Here is a 19164-nt window from a genome sequence, read left to right on the forward strand (position 1 = left end):
TAAAAGAAAAGATAATTTTACGCATATTAAAATATTGTCGTTTAATTACACGCTGGTCGGCGAAAAAGCTGCCCGGGCGGTAATAAAATTTAATTAGGCATCCGGGAATTAGATAAGTGGAGTGACGAATCAGTAATTAACATGCTTGCGACGCTGCGGTTTACCGCAAGTCTTTTTTTTATTCTGCAACGAAAAATGCGGATGACAATTGGTATGCGACTGTTGTCAAATGGGGGTATCCCGCAAATGACAAGTAGCTTCTTTGTCGGAGTAACATCATATACCTTCTGAATAAATTTTCTTGGTTCAAGGCACTTTGGAAGTCGATACACATGATCCTGCGCGACTCGTTGGTTTTCTTATCACACGCGTGTATCGTCAGATGTATTGACTTGTTGACATGTTTTTTTTTTACACATTTATCCATTCACTTCGATCGTAACCTCGATTAAACTTGCATCACGTATCATTTCCAATGATAAAACGTGCTGCAAAAGAAAAGAAATGCGTACTCACAAAACAACGCTTTTTGCACGCAGAAATGAAACTTCGTTGGTTTCCTTGCGCCTTTTGGACGAAGGTGTGAGAGTGCAAGAAGCTATATACGGTCACAACTATACTCTGCGTGCCGAGATTTCACGCCCAGACGGTTCGTATCTTATATCCCATTCCGTCGTTTGCTTTTACGTCCGGACGATACGGACAAGTCCGTTAGCCGCGGTTTCTTCGTGAGATCTTGCCGTTCAACTGATTCGTTGAACATTCAATTTGTAGGAATGTACGGGATTCGAGTCAAGAACTGCTTCGCCTTCAACAAGCTCAATTCCAGCGTGCAACTTATAGACGACAAAGGGTAAGATCATTACTTTGACATAAATTGGATAAATTGGATAAATTGATACGATTTGAATTAAGATTTATATTAACAAATTTAATATTTATCAATCTTGTAAACATTTATGTACGCTATAAATAGATGTATTAAGTGTTTAAATGTTATAGTTGAAATACAAAGGTATTCGTGTACTTTATGTGATGTAGTTTGTTAAATATTTTTATTCTCTATCAATGCTATTTATTATTAACTATCTATTACCAACATAGATTCTACGATTTATTAACAATTTATTTTCAAGTTGATATGACGATAAAAGTGAATAATTTCCTATAAAAGTTTTATATTAAATACATTTTCATTAAAACTTGTATTGCCAAGTTCTTTATTATACGCAAAACGAGAAAGTTTCTGTTTATTATAAGTTTCATTCTTTGTTGAAGGTTCTAATTAACGTAACTTTTTGGGAGCAAAGCGTTAAGCTAAGAGAAGTTTAAATTAATCTTAACTTTATTTTGATGGATCAAAAAGATTTATCCAGATATATATGATTATAAAAGAAGACGCGCAGTTTACTATTATTGTACTCCATAGTCGCTTTGACAATGGAAATGATCCACTAATTGTGATTTATTTTGATTTGCAAAGCTGTCCCGTGAAAGTGCGAATGACGAAATTCATATACGATCGAAGCACCGGTATAGCGGATGCCACATTGTTTTCCATGTTCCGGTTTGCTGACAGTTCAGAGGTGCATTTCCAATGCGACATCGCCGTGTGCAGAGGTAAAACTCATCCGGTGAATGATTTCCCATTAGCATCTCGTTACGAATGTAGGTTATAAAATGGCATTCAACTTTTACGACTCGTTGTTTTGTTGCGACATTATACGGCAGATAGCGATTCTCGTTCATTTTATGAGGAATTGCTTTTTACAATCCAAATCGTAAAAGTTACGATCCTTTTAGAATAAAAGTTTTAACAATCAGCTTCATGCTGATTTAGTTTCACTGTCATATTAGATATAAAATTGCGTGTGCAGAGTACTATTTTAAAAGCACAATATTGTCTTTTAATCTTCCTATACCCGCGCATTGGTCTGTCAGACCGACGATATACGTTCGCCTTGTTTTCCATTTAAAAAAAAACAAGGCAAACGTATATCGTCGGTCTGACAGATCAATGCGCGGGTATAGGAAGGTTAATCACTGCTGCTCTCATTTTTCTTGTTTTTCATAAATTATTAATACTTTCGTGAATTAACATGACGTGTTTCCAACATATAATTACTTTATAATTAATCGAGTATATAAAAACTTGAATAGAACATTTTTCGTTGCGATAACGGAACTAAAATTGGCGTGCTTAGGAAGCTGCGGTACTCCCGTATGCGAAGGAGACAAAGAAGAGTTGGTAAAGGGTGGCTCCTCCACTAACGGACAAAGTGTTAGTAGTGAAGAAGGAGTGCTACTTGCCGGAACGAGCGTTTTTGTTCTCCAACCAGGCGAAAAACGAGGTAAGCCAAGTCCACTGTCGACGAATTATAACTGTTTTTGTCACTATTATATATATTATTATCATTATTCTTAATACGTCATTCTATCTATTCTTCTTCATCTTATAAAGGAAAATAAAGAGTCAATTTCCAATTCATAAAATTCTTGATTCGTCTTTTTCTTGTAGACTCGTAATGACTTTGATTTTCTACTGTCTTTTTTTTCTCGTCTTAAAGAAAGTTCTTTATCAATACTAATAAAAAGTTGATAACAATACACAGTACACGATATATTACAAAAGTACATTTTACAACACAACGAAGAAATACTTAGCAACTCGCAATTATTTAGAACTTAGCAATTATTTAGAAAGTACAAAGTGAAAGTAAACTTTTAATTATTTTTTAAGAGAAGTTGCGCTTTTCTAATCGAAAATCCGTTTGATTTAAATATGCAAAGTATCTCTCTCTATCACAATTTGATAAAGTGATCAATGAAAATGACTAAATTAACGTCCGCATAGTTTTTTACAGCATCTGCTTTTCTCGGCAGTTAATTTTGATAAGCTGTCGTGACTTGAAAAGTATGTTGCCATAGTATGTAGTCTGGAATGTGTGTGCGGTCTTCTTTTCTCTTTGCTCCCTTATTGCTTCTCTTGCGTATATGTCCCATTTACGTCTTCTTCCCGTGCATCGCGAAATGGTCGCCTGTCGTATCTCTTCGTTATTCTGACCTGCATTTGAATCGCTTCGACACGCAACTTGCCAGGGGCTGTCATCAAATTATAATGTGTACTCAAGCTGGCATAAGTGATCTCATTCCGCTTATCACACTTCTGGACTTTTTCGTCAGTCCATCCGGCATACAATCCCACGCTATAATTTCCACAACCGGTCGTCAAGGATATCCTCGTGAATTTATGTCGTTAAATTAATTATACTATTTTATAGAAATAAACTGAATATTTTCTTATCTCGGTAGATCCCGTGTAAAATAAAATAATGTAATTTTCAACAAGAGAGATAAAAGTAATAGTATTAAAATCCTTAAAACAAATTAGAGTTAAAAGACATTGTCAAAAGTGAAATTTATCGTTGAAAAATTATTGCATCACACACGTTTATATATTTTAATACTTACATATAACTTCTCTTTCATTAAATTGCTATTTGAACAAATGCAACTTGTACACTAATACTGTAATTAATGGTGTTTCCATTACAACGCACGTACAAACTTACAAATACACGAATGCCTGTATCACGATACGAAAATTACATAGTAGTTTCTTCACATTCTCAGTTGTACAAACATTGTACGACGACGGCAGCGTGCACCCGCTGTGGCTTCTGTGGCTGGCGGTGGCACTCGGGATATTATTCCTCATCATGCTCATTATCAACATATTCCTGTGTTCGGCGATGACCTGTAGCTGCACCCGGACCGACATTATCGAGAAGGAGCCGTCAATCATTGAGGATTACGATCCGTACCGCAGCTGGCACGGTTCTCAATACGGGTCGAGGTTTGACTTAATTACCTATCTAAAAGCGAATCGCGTGACTTGCCGACAAAGTATCTCTATTAATTGCGCCAATAATATATGATTACGTATAACCGTACGGCATCCACCGTGCGATGCTTACTTAAGTGGCTCGAATCGATTATTAATAAGTTAATGAAATTGCCGTCAGATTGCGAATTAATTGATACATATATGTGTATGTATATAATTTTGAAATAATTGATTATAAAAAATTCGACAATCTGAAGATGTACGATCAAAGAATCTTACGCATAAATTGCTCTCGGAAATTGATCGTGACCTTTCTAAGTAAAGTAGTATTTAACATCGCAGAGTCACGATAACGGCAATTAATATTTCACATTACACATCATGACATCATGCGATGGCGTGCCTTGAACGAGACCCCTTCTTGTGTTCAGGTATTCGTTAAACGGAAAGCAAGGATACGCCTCCGGGGGATCCACCATGAACTCCACGAGGTCGATATCGACGAATAGCGATCACTACGCGATAGTGCACTCCCGACCAGGAAGTAGATACTCCGGTCCTGGACAGAAGCATCATCATCATCACAGAGGGCCGCCATCCAACATCGGTTCGCACTACTCCGGAAAGTGACGTTTCCGTTAGCTTCATTTATCAAAAAAACTAGAACTCCATTGTTTTTTTTTAACGTTACTCCAATTAAAACACAAATTTTATGTATATGCGTCGCTATGGCATTATCCCAACCGCACGAGTGACAGGCATTCGGTTCAACCATAAAACTGCCGATGCAACCTTAGAAGAATTTAAAATATTACATAAGAGGTATAAAGAGTATTGAACAATATTAAACAATGTGTTAACCTTTTTGATTACAAAGGATTATTCGAAGGATTGACTTACGCCATTTACCGCTTTGTGGCTAAAAGTCAACTTGCTACATTTGCCGTACTTGAGATAATATAATAAAAAGAAAACTGTTGCTTTTTAACATTAAGATATAATAAATTAATAATAATAACGGTTAAGAAAATGTTAATAGATCAAGTTCAATATCACACAATTATCGTCAATTCTCTTTCAACAATTTGAAAATATTTTGCGGCGAATGATGGAATTTGTATAATGTCGAGTATTATGCGTGTTTCACCGTTTTTCTCACGGAGACCTTTTTTATACTTTTGCACTTGTTAATAATATCAACGACAATAAACACCATGATAGATTCGGGAAACGCGGATTAAGTATATATATTAATGAGATAAATTTTCCTACGGATAAGCACGATATAAAACGATACGTATTCACACATTGGTATTTTTATATTTAGCTTTATCATTCGCGAAATGATTCTCGTGCTTTAGACTGCGTATGTATCATAATATAATAGTCATAAGCATAGACACTAGAATTTACAAAACTGTGCATTGATCTTAAATAAGATATATTAGATATAAATGCTTTTTGTACATAAATTCATTAATCTAAAAACACACGTGTCTTTTATTTCTATCGGCAAATACCATCGGTAATCCGAAATTATGCGAAACGTATCAATTATAGTGGAAAATTTCTTTCCTAGAGAAAACATCGTTGCTTCCCACTTAGTTTATATAATATCCAACTAAATCCAAATTTTATGCAGCCATTGTTTATATATCGTATTTATAAAATATTATATCGTATTTATAAAATATTTAGAATAATTTTTTTTATTAATAACCGCAATGGTCTCTCTAATACATTTTCTCTACTAGCTAGTCACGTTCGAATTTATGTATTTCTTTCCACGATGTAGTCGACAATCATAGTTTGTACAGTATTTGCATAAAATTATAACTTTTGCGGATGTAATAATAATGTTGCTTCAGTAACATGCGCCGAATGAGAGCACCGAGGCCATATTATTAATGCTAATAACGCATCTCATTTTTGTGTTCTCGTTTTGCCAGAACATCTTTTTTTCTACTTTCATATCCGGTTACTCTGTTATGACCTTCTAGGTGGGCGGGCTATGATCACGTAAGAGTCATCACATTTTCTTTGCAAAATATGCTCATTACACCCACTCGGCGAAGTATAGTAGTTAACGTTGGATATCTATAAAAACTTAGTCTTTATGCAAAAATTGAGAAATAGATTTGTTAGAAGTCTCCTCTCTTCTTCTAAAGAAAAGTAATAATGTCGGCATGTCTATAATGGAAATATAAAAATTATTAAATAGTATTTTGAAAAACGATTTATTATTAAAAATACATTTTTATTATAGAATAAAATACGATTGAACGGTCCGCAGCAGTAGACTTGTGCATGCGCCCCTACACAAATATAACTCTCGTTTAAATACTCCATATAAAACACGAAAAATCATATGCTTACGGATGGTAACTGACAATATTTATACGGGTTTAGTTACATGAATAATTACACGGGGACAGGGGAGAGAACTGATATTACTAGCTATGTGAATACCGTAAAATTTTCAGTATTACAATATTTACAACGATCGCTGTACCTGCTCGAAAAGTTAATCAAAATAATTGTAGTTAATTTCTTTTACTGTAGCTTTTAATAAAATCGGAGAGATCCTCAAATTAGACAATTTGCGTGAATACTTAAGACAAAATGTTTGTTTTTATCTTCAAAGACTATGGTTGATAAGAAAAAGTTTTAGCGAAATTAATGAAAAATTATTCAAGACGCATAGGAAACTTTCATGAATTTATCTGCAGTAAAAATATTTGAACTGCACAGTCTAAAAAATGAACATTTAATTTGTAAGACAAAGTAGTATTGTCACATATATTGTTATTTAGCTACCCTCAAAAGTTTGATTAGTACTTTGTGACTTTCTGAAAATGCGATGTGCAAACATAGCGTTAATACCGAGATATACATGACGTTTCCGAATATTAAATATAATTGTCTAAATGCCTTTTAGTCTTCAAGCCTTTTTAGTCTAGTAATTCAATTTTATAAGATCTACTAATCAATTATAATAATTAACAGATTCATCATTAAAATTGCCATGTATCGACGTTGCAATTAATCTGATTAACCTTAACAATACGTAACACAATACGAATATTATGATTATCTCCGTACTGAAGATGGATTAGCTCGATTTAGGTATATTGCATTCCTCATTGCTTGCGCATAATGAATCATGATTCATCGTTCGACGATGAAATCACTTTGTTCATCGTTGCGCCATGAGTGAGCCATTGAATTTTAGATTCGCTTACGAGAAAACGCAAAATCAACGTGCTCGTAATACATTTAATTAAACGGCAGGTACGTTTCTCCTTGATATCTCTTTTAAGAGCTATTTCCTATTAAGAATAAAATGATTATACAACAGGTTTAAAAACACAGCGTATATTTGCTATCCCACAAAACCGTTTTATCCGCGTCTATTCAAATAGATTGACACATACTGTCACAGTCTCCGAAGCCGACCGACTCGATTGATAGTATAAAAAAAATACATCCTTTCGCTCTCACATCGCAGATTCGCATTGGCTTTTGCACGGTCTCTAAATCGTGCTTCTTAATCCCAGGAACGTTCTCCTTTGCCGAGGCGAGAAAGCGAACGGCCGACTCGAGAAAGCAACAACACCGGACACTCCGCACAACTTGATAGTTCAATGCAAAAGGATTACGATTTAAAAAAAAAAGATGATTTTTCAGTTGGTATTTTTTTCGCGTTAACGAGGAGACTTGTGCTATGTAAAATAACGTTTTTTTTTTTAATTTACTTTAAGCCTTAAAACTAACGGTTTATGAAAAAATATCTCTATGTTAAAAATGGCTATGTTAAATTACCTTTTTAACTTTCTTTTATTTTTATGATAGTTGGGAAAATGGATTTTCTTATTCTTTCCCTTGGCTTGGTAATACCAACTGAAAAATTCGGTTTTACGCTACATTCCTTTTGCATCAAGCCGACATGTTAAGTACGTTTCACGATTACGCTATTAAGTGTTTTGTCTCTCGGCGATTCTAACGAATGTATTTAGCGTATATTTAGAAATGTACCAGGGAATTAAATTTTATCTACACGTATAAGGCACGACATACATGCGCGCGTGCGATTACCTCGCGTATCTAAGAGTAGTGTTTCTGTATATGACCGAACGATTTAAGCGTTAATTGTGAGTTGCGTATAAATGTATTTTCTATAGAAAATTGAGGCACCATGAATAAACGTACAGCTATTATTGCGCCATATGCGTAGCGCGATATACTAATGATAACGTGTCAGCCTGCATCTCTGTGTCTTCGCGACAGATCAATTTGGAATATCGCCGAATTTCGAAAGGTAATGCAAATGGTAGGTGTAAAAAAAATAAATATTAATGTATTGATATAACCTCGCTGATGTAGCCTCGAGAAGAACGATAGTCATTAACATCGCAATTTGGACCTTGATACGACATACTCGAGGTTTTTACGTAAAATTTAAGATAGCCGCGCCGATATTACACTAATACTTTCATCGATTTAATTTTATAGACTGACAGAACAATGACGAAACGCGCAATTTCGGGCATAAGCGCGAATTCACTTCCTAACTAAAAGACTTTTAGGAGCCTGGATCTGTCGAGGGAAACTCGTCACCATTTGTAGTCACGATTAATCGCATGATACATCGTCACAAAATTATTATATCTCGTTATTATTTTCTCTCCGGCTTTAAACGACAAACAACGTGAAGCGTACGACAAAATGTAGTCACAAAGATGATTAAAATAATAGATTGATCAACGAAAATAAAGTCAAACAATTTACAGTTAATATTTAGAGTTATCGTTGTAAGCTTAAATAAATATTATGCTTCACAAATGAAAGATAATTTATATCTTTGTAAGTAATCGTTTCAAAGTTGATATAGCAGGGTCCTTAAATAATTTTGATAAGTCGCGGATTCCGTGATCGTACAGATCCAGCCTGTTGGAAGGGCATTTATCCTAACGATAATTTTCCGCCTGGACCGCCATCACGGCTTCTCGGCGATGCCCCTCTTACGCTACGTAACCCCGTTACTCCCACATTAATATCTCGTTAAGTATAGTGACTATTTCTACATTATTTACAGAGCGTTACAAACGTTAGCCAGTAACGTTTGTACGTTTCCCGCTGAGATGCTTCACTCGCCACATCGGCATTCGCGGATTCGCCATTGCAGTTACGGATATAAGCCTTACACATCCTGTAGATATTTTTCGAATATTTCTAGAAGACATGCCCAAAATATTTTCCACGACATGTTTTACAGTGAAATTGATGGTGACAACTAAATTTTAGAATCGTGAATTATAAACGGCAGTGAGTGACAAGCAAGGATGACGCGTAATAGACATAGCATAAATAACAGTGATGGGTGAAGCATCTGTAACACAATAAATTATCAACTGCCGCCAACATTATCTCTCAACGTTAAAGTTATTGTTACCTCTGAGAATGTTCATCGTTTCGCGATGCCCAGCGGGGCGCCGATCGCCTTTTATTAACCCGTTGCCTCGCGAGTCTCCTCAACATCTGACTTTCCTCTCCATCGTCTTTCACGCTCTTATATAGCCACTCTCGCGAGACAGCGGATCGACATCCGTCGGATTCCTCGCTCGATCGATCGCCGTTCTCGAGCTGAGAGCACGCTCTCGAGAACGGTTTACGAGGTTGCATAGTTGAAAAAAAAAAATCAATATTACAGGCTCTCTACTTTACAGAAATATGCTACAAGTATCGTATGGACTTTGGAGCGTCTCTCCCTCTCTCAGTTTCTGAGCTCGTCGTTCACACATTAATGGAGGAACGGGTTCAACGCGTTCAGCGACAGCGGTGGCGTGATGGGTGGCAAATGGTCACCGCAGGTCGGGAAGTTCGGCGGTATTGGCGGCAGATCCGCCTGCGTCCCGACGTGCAGGATCAGATTCATGCCGATCAGTATGTGGAACAAGAAGTGGCAATGGAACAGCCAGTATCCTATAAAAAAGCTCGGCGTTAATTTCTGCTTATAATATTAAAATAATAATTGACGTTGATTATGACGACTATTTTACACCGCAATAGCCTGTGGTGGTAAAATTTATAATCAAAGTAATAGTAGCTCCTTTTTAGTAGATGTTCATAATTTAGCAACAATACTTATTGATTTTATCGTTAGAAGTTTGAATTATAATGATTGTAATTTAAAATTTATTATAATTCTAATTAAATTTATTATAATTAATAATTATTAATGTTATGGTTAATATCATAAAATGATATTAATATCATGCTTGTGAAGCAAATACAAGATTAATCTTGTATTGGTTTAACAAGTGTGTGGGAATAATTTTGTTTAGTATAAATCTTAATATTTTATTATGCGATATAAGTTATTTCAAATACCACAAACTTATTTCATTAATATGAAATTAATTTTTATAACAAAAATAGTTCTGCTAATAGCTTTTATTACCCAACTAAATGTTTATTTGCGAAAAATTATTTCTAAAATCGCTACGTACGAAGTTGACCGGATATTTTAGAGTATAGTTGTACAAAACGCACAACAAAGGTAGGTCAGTGCATGCAAATGTGCCGTGACTGCCGTGCAAACTTTCGCAATTATGCGAGCAGCTACGAACGGAAGCCGCTTTGCATCTCATCGGACTATCGCGCGAGAAGTTTTCAATTGTCCTTGTTAACTTACCCGGATTGTCCGCGCGGAAGCGGAAGATGACGTAACCGTTGTTGGGAACAGCGATGGTGTCTTTAGCGGGGGGCAGGTTGAACTCTCTGTGCAGGAGACCTTTCTTATCGAGATCGAGGGCGTGCTTCAAATTGATTTTCTTCACGTTCCTATCGGGAGAACGGCCGATACCGACTACGTTGAACGCGTATCCGTGCAAGTGGAATGGATGCGACAGGTTGGGTTGTTGTACTGTAATCAATCATACACAAAGGCTTAAAAAAAATTACGTAGCTTCATAAGATTAATGAAAACAAATTTGTTTTGCGATCAAAAAATTGTGTTGTAATAAAAAAGAAATTATAGAATCAAAAATATAAGATTTGAAAATTTTGCGCTCCTTTTTAACGCAATTTCTTTGAAGTGCATCTTTTTATTCAATACAGGAATAGTCTGTCTGAAGACAGCTAGTATAATCATAGTGAATGCGGTGTGCATACCTTCGTCTACGAGAACCACCTCGACGACCGCGTTATATGGAATGTCGACCTGATGTGTACACATACAGTTGGCGCCGCAATCAGCTGGTCTATTATCACCGTTACAGAATTGTTCAGGTGGGATGTCCTCGAGCTGCGAGATTGGAGGCGATGGCGGGAACGTGAACGAGATCTCATCCACGAGGGAAATCACGTGGTCACCGGTTGGCGCAACTGCGGACATATCGGAATTATACAGTAAATCGTTTCTCGTATATGAAGAAAGAGCTTAAAAATCGTGTAAAATGTTATAAAAAGTTATATGTATATTTTTGTTTAAAAAACTTTAAAACCTCAAATGAATTAAAATATATGCAATTGGAAAACGCAACGATGGTTCCGAAACACTCTGTACGTTTAATTCCGTTTCAATATTACAAACGAATGATTTGTGCTTTATTCAGTTTGTTATATTATCAAGCCTCGAAAAAAAAATACCGCCATAGCAAATGTATTTTGTGAAGTACCTAGCGAAATACCTCGCGTAATTTTTGTAGCTTTAGGGATCGCATGGTGTTGCATGCAACGCGTACCTAAATTGTATCCCTTTTCAAAGAGGCACATATTTCTAAGAAAGCCTAAGAAAATGCAGCGTCTACGCCAAAATCATACGCAATCATCGCGTGATGCGTTTGCTTCCTTTTTGCGAATTAAGATAGTTATTAGCGCTTTCTTACCGAGGAAGCGATTGTAGGTCTGCGGCTGGAAGACCTCTTCTGGTCTGTACAACAGGAAGCGGAACGGCAGGAAGATCTTCACGTCAGGGCGTTGCTGCAGAATACCCTCATCGATGTGGCGAGCGTTCTTCAGTTGGCTCACGCAAATCGCATCCTCGCGCGGTCGGTTGCAAATGGCATCCAGAGGATTTAGGACCTGAAGAGAAAAGATGCTTGAAGGTTCGTTCCTTGCGCCTTGATCTTTATTAATTTATTAAAAGACATTCTTAAGTCTATAACTTCTAACAATTAAAAATTGTGTTGTAGTAAGCACACATCGTATACAATTAATTTTTTCACACTTAATATCTAACACGAAGCGTATTCTATGCAATATAAAAGCATATTACTTCCTCACTTGTAATATAGTCGCATTAATCCTTTCAAAAATGTATTTCTGAATTATAATTTATAACCATTCGACAGATTTTTTTTTAAATAAAAAAATTTTGAATTTGAAGGGATTTCAATTCAATTTCAATTTATCAGAATTTTTCTTCTATACTTAATATTTTGCGTAATATTTTTAAATATTTTACGAACATCTTTTCTTCTATAACTGATATAGATTAGGAAGCTCTCTATTGTATCGTTTGAGGATAATGTTCAAATCTATCTCTGTTACGTTTCGTTAATATATACAAGTCACATTAAAATTGATGTCTTAGTTGAAACGTACAGATATTATATTGTAGAATTTAAATTTAAATAAAAAATTATAGTTTATTTTTATGATCTATGTAGCGTTTCTTCACTTGTCTCATTCGCACAGATGGCAGTGCATACTGAGAAAAAATTTCATAAGATCACAGAAATTGGATCATTGGATGTATTTTAATTTTATGAGAAAAATTTAATTTTGTCTTTACGTCAAACGAAGAGCTATATGATACGTATATCTTTGATTTCTTAATATAGGAAATAAATATACTTACAACGCCCTGAGGAAGACCAAAGTCATACGTAGGCGGTAGAGTAGATGGTTGATAAGGACCACGAGCATATCGCAGAATACCCAGCTGCTGCGCTCGTTGAATTCCGCATTCTCCAAGAGAACGAAGTTGAATCCAATAAGCGCCGACAGGCTGATCGGCATTTATGACGAAATCGTAACGTTCACCTAAGAGAGAGTACAACTGTATATGCCACTTGGTGCAGGATTGACAATGGAATCAACTTTTAATCAGTCTTGAGAAGAACGCACTATTAAGGCGCTGATTGTGTTCAATCAAATCTATCATACAAATAATTTTCCTCAATATCATTATTTAAATCAAGCATTTAACTGAATTAATTATTTGCCAAATGACATTTTAACTTATTAAGTTCATGTATTTACAACATGCTTCAGCACGCTTTAGTTATATATATATATATTTTTTTATCTATAATTGTTCTAATATATAAAAAAATTAATCATCTTTTTAATAGTAATTTTTCTGCTTGCCTTGTTTCATAAATAATTTATTCAATAATTGCTTAATTTTAATAAAAAAATTTTAATGACTTTGGATTAGTTGCTTTACCTGAGAATGAAATTATGGTATTCACTTGTACTGGCTGCACTGCTTCACCATCGGTGGCGATAATAGTGAGAGTGTGACCCTCGACTGTAATTTGGGAGGGACATACTGATCCGTAGGAATTAATCAATCGGAATCGGTAACGACGGCCTGGAGTTATCGTGAACACTTCGAGAGGCGTATTTGTCATGAAACCGGTATTAGGATCCTGCAATAAAAAAATACAAGCTGTTAATGCAACAAAATATTAGAAAATAAAAAATATCCGTTTAATGATTATAATATAAATTCATTTTTTAACAATAATTTACACGTTGCATGAAATGTTTAAAAAATCGTAAATTTTATTCGCAATTTATATTCAGAAATATAAATCTGTTTGGAAAAAAATTGTGTCATAAATTGTAAATTAAAATCTGCTTATCTAATAATGTTAGATAATATTGTTCTCTGTTCAGTATCAATTAATATCCATAAGTAACGTACCCTAAATTGACCTTTCCCGTTGATCAGCGCGCTTTCTGGTGCTTGACCAACGTTGACTGCAAGGCGACCAGGGAAACGTTCGATAGCGCTCTCGTGGAACCAGTCACTGATGAGTACTACGTGCGTGGTTAAATCGTAATCGTACAGATTGCTGTTGGGATCCTTGCTCGGTGGCTGTCGGATTATTACGCTTCCGTAGACACCATCTATTTTTTGCATGCCAGTGTGAGCATGCCAGAAGTGTGTACCCTCATTTCCGGCTGTCCATTGATACCTTCATATGCCACATAATTATTTTATTTTATTTTATGAATCATAAAATTTTCATGTAAAGTTTACAATATATACATATGTTAAGAAATGTGTATGTTGTATATTTATGAAGCTTAATTCAAATTTTGAAAAGCATTTATGAAGACATTTCTTCGATAATAATCATTATATATCATTTTAAAATGATGTAAGCTTTTTAAATCTTTGGACGTCTTTTTTTAAAATATCAAGTAAAATTCTCAGTTTCTTCGAATTATGAAAAATTTAATAAAATGTTTTAAAACGGTGATAGATAATCTACAAAAATAAAAAAAATTACATGCTATATCAGCAAATAATTAAAAATTACACAGTTTTTCTTCAATAAACGATATAAATTTGTTATAAAAAATATATATATTTGCTAAAAGTAAGATTACGTACCTGAACGTATTACCCAATTGAATAGGACACTGCGTCACGAAAGGTACACCATCGTAATATTGAGATCCTCTTTGCCATACGCCATGCCAGTGAATCGTGACTTCCATTCCTTCTATACGATTTTCTACGTCAATAACGACTTTGTCACCCTGACACACCTGAATGCTCGGTCCAGGGATCATCCTGTTCGTGGTTAAGATACCTCGTTCCACTCCGTCCGCCAAGACACACTGACACTCGCTCCACACGGAGTTGGTAGCGTTCGGCGTGCATACTTGACACGCTCTGAAAATTCATGTTTACACAATACTAGTTAAAAAAGTTAAGCAATACATATATCCTAAAAAAAATTGAAACTCTATAGACATATAGAGCAGCTCAGTTTTCAACAATATTTTTGTCAATAAAAATTAATACTATTTAAAAAAAATCTATGTTTCTGGAGAAAGATTATTTGTGTAAAAATTATAAATTATAATTTGCTTGCGGACCATACATAAAAACAAAATTAATATTACTAAATAAAATGATAAAGTAATTATGTAAATAAAATAATTATTAAATAAAGTAATATCATATAAATATAAAAAATTATAAATATAAAATAATATAACATTTTTTTTTAGTCGCTTTACAGCTTCTATCGTTAAAAGTTAATCGAAAATACTTCGTAGAAATGTACTTACGCGCCGAGTACGGTGTAATGCTCGAGTGTAAAGTGATAATAGCATATTCTGGGGGGCTCGTTCTCACGGCAGGCGCGAGCGCACTCGTCAGGCGATGAGAGCGACGGATTTCGGCGCAATTCGGCGGTAGAGCGTTCATTATAATTGAGAGGCCGCGTCCTCGGCGGCCTCATCGTCACTCCCCGAGTGCCGAGGTTGTCCTCCCCGCCGAAACCGCTACGGAATACACCACTGGTCGGGTGAGTTTGCACCAGGCCATGGGCCGTAGGGAAGAAAGTCCCGCGGTTGTCTTGAGAGAAGATATTGGTTGATTTGAGGGGACTCCAGAAGGACGACACTGACTGAGCCGCTGTTACTTGATCTGGAACTAATATACGACATTCGAATAAAAATTCGAGAGAGATATAGCTAGTATTCAATTAAAGAAGAAACAATAAGAAATATTAGATTAAAATGTAATCAATGCAAGAAGCAGGTCTATTTAAGCAAGGTACATTTTAAGAATAGTTAACATGCATTTTACATATGAAATGTTAATTAATACACGCAAAAGTTATGTGTGTGTGAGCTTATGTCGTTCTCATAGGATTATTCAAACTTAATCTTTAATTACTTTGACGTATAGTGAGATTGAAAACAGACAAAATGCAGTTTTATCAAATTTCAGAAAAAATAAACATCATTAATATTTTTTATATATTTTCTTAACGTTATGCATTCGAGTTATTTACAGAATATTGCAGAATATTGTTTCTAAGAAATTTCATTCTTCTTAATTTAGTAATAACTTGCGCAAAACGCAAAGTCTTGTTAGCTTTCCGTTTCACAGATTAATTCAATTGCAATAGAAAATAGCTTTCCACAAGAAAATTTTAAATGGGAAGCCATAAAAGATATAAAACAGAACTCGTGTCTAGGCATTTATTCTTCTATTCGTAAACACACTGGATTTCCAACTTGCGAAATAGTAGTCCCTTGTTACTCGCGAATTTTTGTACGACCAGCGTGTGATATATCATTATTTTGTCGTAAGTTACGAACGGTGGCGTAACTCTATCATTACGAGCTGTCTTTCTGTTTCTATTCCGGAATTGATTAGTCGTGTGAGAATACGATGCAGAAGAAGCAGGAAAAGTTTGACTACAGTAATTCAACTCGTTACGTATCACGTTTAATAGAATTTCTTTCAATTTGCAACAATTCATGAATAGCTACGTATACATCGAAATCGAAACACTCAAATCGAACATTTTCGATGTAAATTGATATTCTGCAAAATCTTCTAAAACTTTCCATCGCGATTTGCAGTCCCGCAATGTTTGTACATACTTATTACATTCGCGGACAATTGGGTCGTAGCTCAGAAAATCAGAATATCGTCCGGAGAGCGGAAATGATTTTCGAGTAGAGTAGAAAGCTACCTTTTTCGCAATACTGTCAGATTTAGATTAGGTCTAATAAGTGCACTTGAATACAAGACGTGAAAGTTCGATGAAGTCCTGACATTCCTGCGCAGATATAAAACGGCATTCTTGTTTAGAGAGGTATATTCCGATTGTAATTTAAGAGATCCTACGCGTCTTCTTAGTCGCAAATTAAGTGATTTGTACTTGCAATATTATAAAACCTTCACAGGCTTTACATATTTTTATTTTTATCGATTGTAACTAAAGTGTATATTAAACTGTAACTATATATATCTTTGCATTGAGTCTAACTTCCACTTTTCGTAAACAAGCATATTTCTTTAAAATTTATGAGAAATTAAGAAATTCTAAAAAATTTTATTTTGTACTTCCAATCCAACTTTTTTTAATAGTATCAATATCCGAGACTTAAATATCTGAGATTGAAATTTCTATGTATTTGTATGTAATTGGATGATCGTTATCGGATATTGCTATTTTCAGAAAGTACCTTTATTAATTTCGTCATTGCATAACAGATCAGATTAGCTTCTTCGACACAGAATTCCATGAATCAAAAAGAAAGAGAAAACTATTCGTGTATTGTAAGTCACGTTTGACGTCAGCAAAGGCATACTGCAATGCGATAGAATGCGCTATTAGTAAAGATCAGCTACCATTGTCTGTTGTAAGATCTTCAGATCTATCTCGTGGGATTTTACAGATATGATGTTTTACCGATTGATCGTAAATGCTCGATCGGATAAGTACAATTCAACAACATTCTAGTTTACATGATGTAGATCTAGAATTATTGCCCGATTTTTACATTACAATAATTAATGTTACATTAATTTTAATTAAGCAATATCTTAAAATATTGAATATAAAATTTTCTTTTAAATCAGATTTTACATTTATTTCATATAAATTTTACATTTTTAATTTGGCCAAAAATAAAAAAATTGTATTGGAATCAAATATTAGGTATCTATGTGAAAAATCAATGTAAATTTACAATCTTTGTCGCCAGGAAAGGAAAATGGCGTTTTTGCAACAAGTTCAGCGTGATTATTACCGTAACACAACTTTGTGTCGCTTCTTTGCGGTGGCACCAACATCTCCCGTTCTTATACTCAAGCGAAACTATTTTCTTACTTTTTATCGAATTGCTTTCTTTCAGTGTAATGATTTGCAGCGTCTCTTTGAGATTGTTACCGAGATAACCGCAGAAAATTTCTGCAACATCCTTGAATACACATCACTAGCATATTATATACACAATAGATTAAAATAAAAAGTTATAAGCCAATAAAAGAATATTAAAATAATTTAATAAAATTTTTGAAAATTATTCGTTTGCAGCGAATTCGGGATCAGATAAGTATGATTGAGAATTAGTTTTGTGTGTGACCAAAAAAGCTTTTATAATAATATAAAAGTAACAAAACTACATTTTAATTCAAATTATTTCAAGATATTTGAAGTCTTTAATTTCAAAAGAAATTACATTTCAGAAATCCAAATCTATTCAAAATGTTATATAAATTATTTTTTCGTTAATTATTGGAATCTTTTTATATTTATAATTGTTTGTCTGTTTTCAATGACATAAATCACTCCTGGACTGTTCTACTCTGATTCATTCTGTGATTACGTAGACGACTTAATGTGAGCGATTAATTCTGCGATCGGTCGCGTTTCGGACCCTGCAAAATTGCATCGGGGTACAAATACTACAAATGCGCGCCGTGCGCTAGTTAATTTTTTCCCATCAGAATCGTTACGTGTTACACGGCGAGTGATGTAACGGGGCACGTATTGAATTACGAGTTCCTGCGATCTGTCCGATCGAGTTGGATCGACGTCGATCTGATAGACGTCGAAGTCGGAGTTTTCCGGCCGTAACGCACCGCGAGAAATACCATTCCGACTGCCGAATGATTTATACTCCGATAAAAGTCATGGTGCGCAGCACCACCGTGTTGCATTTCGCTATTTTGCCGCACGCCGATTCTACGAAATTTATCCGCCAGTCGACAAAATAACGATTTACTATGGTCCAGTTCCGTAAGTCATGCCTGTTTGTCCATATAAGAATTTTTCATCCGCCAGTTATCGCCTGGGAGAGTCTGTAATCCGCGAGAGTCTGTATTGTCGAGAACATTATTTATTGATTGATGCTTTCACGTTGATTATACGTTTTATAGGTGTATGATACATTTCCGTATGATACAAGATTGCAAAAAAATTCATTTTGCACTTAATATTTGCTAAACAATAATGGAAACAGAAAAACATGCTGTAAATCTCATTACGCACTTGGATTTAAAAATATATTTTCGAGTCACGATTTTATGTGTGTTGCTCAAAGACAGTAAGGTAACATGTACAAATTTTATAATGCATATATATTTTAATAGAGTATTTTAATACGATATTTTAATTTTAACAAATAAACAGTACATAAAACTATGAATTTAATTTATATTAAGAAAATAAATAAATTACATTGTGTGTTTCAATCAAAAATTCTGCGCTGAATTTTTTAGTACGTACGAAGGGTCAGGTTTCTTAGAATATTTTTTTTAA

The 19164-nt window shown here is 34.8% G+C and overlaps 2 protein-coding genes across 3 annotated transcripts in view; one reads left to right on the forward strand and one right to left on the reverse strand.

Annotated features, from left to right (window-relative positions):
* The window catches only part of LOC112457334, a 28369-nt gene extending 23032 nt beyond the window's left edge, over positions 1–5337 (forward strand). Inside the window, exons 4-9 of one of the 2 annotated variants that reach the window (XM_025020316.1) lie at positions 540–649; positions 775–853; positions 1484–1620; positions 2205–2351; positions 3634–3850; positions 4279–5337. In XM_025020316.1, coding sequence (XP_024876084.1) covers positions 540–649; positions 775–853; positions 1484–1620; positions 2205–2351; positions 3634–3850; positions 4279–4477 — 889 coding nt within the window. In that variant the 3' untranslated portion in view covers positions 4478–5337. Of the gene's footprint in view, positions 1–539; positions 650–774; positions 854–1483; positions 1621–2204; positions 2352–3633; positions 3857–4278 lie in introns of both variants that reach the window. The other variant, XM_025020315.1, reaches the window with a different exon arrangement.
* A 203-nt stretch (positions 5338–5540) lies between these two features.
* On the reverse strand, positions 5541–17693 carry LOC112457333 (laccase-5-like). The gene is made up of 10 exons (XM_025020314.1): positions 17591–17693; positions 15167–15533; positions 14481–14765; positions 13785–14058; positions 13302–13506; positions 12711–12895; positions 11737–11932; positions 11021–11233; positions 10542–10772; positions 5541–9829 (listed from the first exon to the last, which is right to left on the reverse strand). The coding sequence occupies exons 1-10, from the start codon at positions 17691–17693 to the stop codon at positions 9648–9650; spliced, it is 2241 nt and encodes a 746-aa protein (XP_024876082.1). The 3' UTR covers positions 5541–9647.
* Positions 17694–19164: the final 1471 nt, after the last annotated feature.

The sequence above is a fragment of the Temnothorax curvispinosus genome, unplaced genomic scaffold, assembly GCF_003070985.1.
Source record: "Temnothorax curvispinosus isolate PA1 unplaced genomic scaffold, ASM307098v1 QBEX01007734.1, whole genome shotgun sequence".
Classification (NCBI taxonomy): Eukaryota; Metazoa; Arthropoda; class Insecta; order Hymenoptera; family Formicidae; genus Temnothorax; species Temnothorax curvispinosus.